This window comes from Boleophthalmus pectinirostris, unplaced genomic scaffold (assembly GCF_026225935.1).
Source record: "Boleophthalmus pectinirostris isolate CB_2022bp ecotype Guang Dong unplaced genomic scaffold, ASM2622593v1 HiC_scaffold_22, whole genome shotgun sequence".
NCBI classification, from domain to species: domain Eukaryota; kingdom Metazoa; phylum Chordata; class Actinopteri; order Gobiiformes; family Gobiidae; genus Boleophthalmus; species Boleophthalmus pectinirostris.
Genome location: NW_026571190.1, coordinates 2,682,439 through 2,688,258, shown reverse-complemented (window position 1 = coordinate 2,688,258; position 5,820 = coordinate 2,682,439). Strand labels below are relative to the sequence as shown.

The 5,820-nt window shown below is 43.2% G+C and overlaps 1 protein-coding gene across 1 annotated transcript; it reads right to left on the bottom strand.

The window, feature by feature from the left end:
* Window positions 1-177: 177 nt before the first annotated feature.
* Window positions 178-5,390, bottom strand: LOC129410318 (CD5 antigen-like). The gene is made up of 8 exons (XM_055158064.1): window positions 5,309-5,390; window positions 3,439-3,486; window positions 2,910-3,197; window positions 2,498-2,776; window positions 2,138-2,428; window positions 1,613-1,939; window positions 1,382-1,470; window positions 178-1,224 (listed from the first exon to the last, which is right to left on the bottom strand). Exons 1-8 carry the CDS (start codon window positions 5,346-5,348, stop codon window positions 1,180-1,182), a joined length of 1,407 nt encoding a protein of 468 aa, XP_055014039.1. The 5' UTR covers window positions 5,349-5,390; the 3' UTR covers window positions 178-1,179.
* Between the last annotated feature and the right edge of the window lie 430 nt (window positions 5,391-5,820).

The window sequence follows — 5,820 nt, the reverse complement described above, 5'->3', positions numbered from 1 at the left end:
TTTTATTAAATGTATTGCAAAAATACAAAACAGACAGATTGGCATTATTTAACTTACGACAGTTAATGAATACAACAAAACATGCTTTTAGTGACTATTTGTCACAGAAAAGTAACAAACATAAGTGGTGAGCAAACTCAGAACTAAACATAACTCAAATAATCACTTTTGGGCACCATGGGGATGTGGTTTTAGCTCTATTCATCAGCCGGTTTCACTTCATGGAAACTGTCTGACCTTGCAGCTGTGGGATTCGTTCGCTCGATATTAGGCAGGTTACACCTTTTTAGGCAGATTTTTTATTTAATTTTATTTTTCCAATCACTGTTATTTGGTCGTGACGTTTGTAATGTGCCAAATCCCGTAGGAAAGAGGGCAGTAACGTCTTTCTCCTTGATAAAACTCACAAAACATTCTCTTTGTTCTGGTTTTAAATCCTCGATCTAGGGAATCGTTGCCAACACAGAATGTCTGTTTTTGTCTACATCCATCTCGATGCTTTGTTTTCTGTTGTGCTGTTCCACTAAAGGGACACAGACAGACGCGACGAGTTTGACGTCATGGCTTCACAGCTCACAGCCTATTGGTCGGTGCACGGTCTACAACTTAAGAGGTTCTTGCAAACCGTCTAGTGTATTTTGATTCCTGACCGAGTCGCTGGAGAGAAATGAAATTGAATGGAGGCACTAGGTGGCGCCAGCCTGGCTAATGTGGTTTACGCAGTGAAGGAAAAAACTAAATCAATTTCCACGGTTTATTACAGTTTTACAGGCAAACAACAATGTACATGATCAAGACCTACATCTGCTGCCTCTCCTGTCGACTGGTAAAAACCATAGACCCACCCAAGTGCACTCTGGTCGACCTGTACCACCCTCTTTTATCCACTAGGTGCCCCGTAGATTCAACCAAAACAGAAAAGATGCTGAAGGTAAATAATACCAAATTAGACTAAACAAATTAACAAACATAATATTACCATAGCAAAAATATATTATACAAAACTAAATGAGTAAACTCATCGACACACAAAAATAATACATTTTAGAATAAATTAAATAAGCAAATAGCTCCTACACTGCTTATGATACTAATAACACTAATGATACTAATGGTGCTAATAACTGGCTGATTTGTCACTTGTATCTGAAACAGGACCAACTCAGATCTGAACTGGTCTCACTCACTGCTCGGGCCTCTCTCTAGCGCCGCCCTGGTTCTGACCTGAAAAAATAAATAAAATAAAAACAGCACACAGCACAAAAAACAGTAAAAAAAAAAAAAAAACAAGAAAACCAGGACTAAACCAAGACTATACCAGCCCTAAACAAGGACTAAACCAGACCCAAACCAGGTCTAAACCAGGTCTAATGGTCAGTACCTTGCAGTAGCAGTAGGACATTGGGAGGATGTACAGGAGCTTCAACAGAAGAATCACCACAACTCTGATGATCAGGTCTGAGTCTGACTCTGCAACACAAAAGAACCCAGATCAGACCAGGACCAGGACCAAGACCAGAACCAGGACCAAGACCAGGACCAAGACCAGGACTAAGACCAGGACCAGGACTGGGACCAAAACCAAAGTGCATGAGTCTGTATCTGGACGTACCTCCCACAGAGAGCTGGAGTGTGTGGCTCTGAGAGGAGAAGCTGTGGTTGAACACCTGCAGGAGGTAAACACAGGTGTAGTTTCCTTTGTGGGTGTGGTCAGCGTCAGAGAACAGGAAGTGGGCGGAGTGATTGACAGCGAACAGGGTGCGATTCTGAGCGGGGGGCGCGGCGGGAGAGAGGAGCCGGAAGGAGCCTCCCGGGTACTGTGGCTCCACGGAACATTTGACCCTGAACTTTGAGCCCAGCTGCACCCGCACCCCCTGAGGCTGGAGCTCGGACGCCCCGTCACTCACAGACACGGAAATGATTGGACGATTCAGGAGCTCTGTGGAGACACGTGATTGGACAGTTCAATCTGTGGAGAGGAGTGTGTGTTTGTGCGTGTGTGTGTGTGTGTGTGTGTATGATCTAAACTCTTATTGGACATCAGATATTTTACACCTGACACTCCTCAGGAGCAACTAGAAAAACATCAGAGACAAAAAAAAAAAAAAAAAAAAAAAAAGTAAGATCATACTTTTACCTGAACACACCACCTCCACAACCGAGGAAGAGGAGTGTGAACCAGAGACACATCCTCTCACTGAAGACTCCTTCACACAGTCAGATGAGACCAACCACACAGGACTATGTGGAAAATCATCTTTCTCTCTTCCATAAACAGCAGAACCACAGTCCAGGTCTCTGCACACAGCAACTGTGTCCTCCTGGTCCCAGGATCCATATTTCCTAATCACCCGTCTCCACTCTCCTCTGAGTTTCACCTCCACTGTCCCAGCACAGCGAGTGGCTCCTCCCACCAGCCTGATCGGCTCTGAACAGACAAGAGGCAGAGTGAAGCCCCGCCCCCTTTACCTAAGCACTGAAGCCCCGCCCCCTTTACCTGAGCAGGTGAGGTGGACAGTGGCTCCAGAGGAGCAGGTGCTTGAGTTGGAGCGGGGACAGTCCATCAGAGCAGACTCATGGCCCTCACAGTGGAACGTCTGCCCCAGAGGAGAGAGCGCCCCCTGGAGGAGAGAAGGAGCCCCACAGCCCAGCTCCCTGCACAGCACCTCTGCCCCCCGCTGGTCCAAGTCCCCGTCACAGACCTCGGTCCAGGACCCGTCCCAGATCTGCACTGATCCTGAACACAGACCGGACCCCGAGACCAACCGCACCGAGTCTGTGAACACACATGTGACATCATCACTCTGAACCAATAGGACGCACACACATGTGACATCATCACTCTGAACCAATAGGACGCACACATGTGTGACATCACTGCTCTGAGCCAATAGGAGCTTAGTTCTCACCTGAACACTGGAGCTGCAGACTGCTTCCTGAGCGATATCCAGTCCTAAAACACTGGATCAGGGCTGTTTGTTCACAGTGAGGATAACCCATCACAACTTCTCTTTCTAGACCAGTATTACGCCCCACAGACAGAACAGTGCCACAGTCTAGCACCGAGCACAGTCTGGCCCCAAACCCAAGAGTCATGTCAAATGGACCCACTGTAGTCCAGTTCAGACCTGGTCTCTGAAACTCCCCCTCCCCCTCACAGCGACTGGCTCCTCCCACCAGCCTCAGACTGTACGACTCTGCAGAGAAGAGACACACACTGGTGATCCTGCTCTCAGAGACAGGTTTTAGGATAGACTCCACACACACACACACACACACACACACACACACACACACACACACACACACACACACACACACACACACACACACACACACACACACACACACACACACACACACTCCTCTCAGTGAGGAGGCTGTTGGTTAGATTAGTTGGTCCTGATCTGTGTGAGTGTGTTGCTGAATGGTTCTTACCTGCTGAGCTGTTGTTTTCTGCACTCAGGACCCATGCACACAGGACCCCTGCACATAGAGTTCATGTAACATGACATCTGTTGGTCACATAACACAGAACTGGACAGAAAATGTCTGCTGTTTTGAGCCCAAAACCACAGGGACACGAAGAGACTGTGGTGCAATGTTCTCTGTGCTTCACAGATACTTTATCTCAGATGAAAACACGCATTTTACTCACTTCTGTGTTTATTTATTTCGACATAGTGATGTCACAGGTTTCCTTGTCCTCATTTAGAAACAGAAACATGCATTCACACACAATGTTGAAATGACAGTGTGGGTCATTTTGTCTTTGTCATTTCCTCACATAAATGTAAGAAAAAAATGGATTACAGCTTTTTCATCATGTTTTCATATAAAATACTTTTTTTGTGCTTCCGGGGACATTTAAAACATAAAACATGAAAAGAGGCAAAAAAAAATAAAAAAAAATCTCTTGCTTCTTTCTGTTGTCATATTAGAAACTGAAAATATACAGAGGATTGGAATGGAACTGGGCAAAAAGGAAGGGAGTTGGTAAAGGGATCCAGCGTGACAATCAAATCACCACCAAGAGGAGCCGGACGCATGGGGGAACCACTGCTGTTGTGAATAAATACACCTGAAATATATTTTTACATGACTGATTCTAGTCATTAGAGGATATAGAGTAAATAAAGACACACTGTAATGAGCTAAATTGAAAGTGTCTCTGTGAAAGTGTCCTTTATGGGAAATCATTCCACATCCTCAAATCTCACACATTTTTGCTGCTTTGGGGACATTAGGTTCACTGATAACTGTGATTATTCAGGTCACAACAGACACTTTCAAATCCTGTCATCAGAATGTTCCAGACTCTGGAATGGAGGTGACTGGAGCCAAAGTGAAGCAAGTGAAGAATGTATTTTCAGTGATTAACTGATGAACAGATTTAAATCAGACACTGTCCTGGGGAAGTTGTACTGCAGGTGGCGCTGTCGTCCTGCCTCCCCCGTAGGAAGACAGCGCCAAAACCTGTTTAAATCAGCTGACCAACACGTCATAACAACATCACATGACTCTGAAGAAGAACGCAGGGAGCAGAACAAACTGGTATGAAAAAGGAAGGTTAAATGAACCTCTTTGGACTATTAGAATGTTTTTCTTTACACATTTTTTGCCTGCTTATGTCACCTCAAACTAACTCCATCCTTCAGAAAGTTCACACAGGCCAAACAGGTCACAGTGAAATCCAAAGTGTTTGTTTATTTCTGTAATGTCCTGGGGTCAATAATCATGAACAATGATAAAATCATGGTGTTTTTTCTCACAGTAATCCTAATATTATTATGATTTTAGTCTATTTATTCTTTGTTTTCATTATGTACTCTTTGAGATAGTTTTTTTCAAGGGATTTTATTATTGTAACCTTATGTTATTATAAAAAAACATTTGTTAACCATGACATTTTTTTTTAATTAACCATTAGTTTTAAATTTCTCCAGGCCATAAGAAATCTGCACATTTAACAATCAGCCGCAAACCTGTGACATTATCTTCATTGTAAATAAAACATCTCATCTCTAATTATCTCAGTTTTCAAACACGTAAGTTATTCAGCCAAAACCACAGACTGCCATGTAGAGTGCTTTTTAAAGAACTTTACTGATGTGATAACACAACAATGATTGAGGTGATCTGAATATTATTTGATTTAAATTATATGAATAATTGTCTTAAGACTAACATAAGAAATTAGTTTTAAAATTAAAACCACTTCAAAATAGCAGATTTTTAATTTATTCTTTTAATAGAGACCTTTTTTTTTTTTTTTTTTACATCAAGTAAAGTCTGAGCCTGAACTCACCCCAACACCAGAGGGACAGGAGCAGCACCCTGAGGAACATGTCCAAGAACCAGAACTGAACCAGGTCTGAAACAGGACTGAGTCTGGTCTGCACCAGATTTAAGTCTGGTTTTTGAGAGTTCTGTTTTTAACACGTTCTTATCTGTTGATCCTTTGTGGTTTTCCTCATAAACACGGAAATATGACATCAAATGTAAAACTGTCCTCAAACAGCTCAGAACCGGAATTGAGCATTCTGCCTCACACTCTAGGTTATCATAGCAACCAAAGAGCCAATCAGGAGCAAGGCTATTGAAGGTAACACCCCTTCCTGTTTGAACCAGTGGTTTGGCTGTCAATCAAACCTGTTGCTAGGGAGTGACCCCAGGGAAAGAAGTTACCTCATTGGTCTGTTATTAATGTTCATATGGTGATTTAGGGACTAAACAGTGAAATAAAGACCCCAGGATCATGTTGAAAGGTTCAGACAAATATTTGAAGACCAAAATGAAGAGCTGACTTGGTAAAAACCA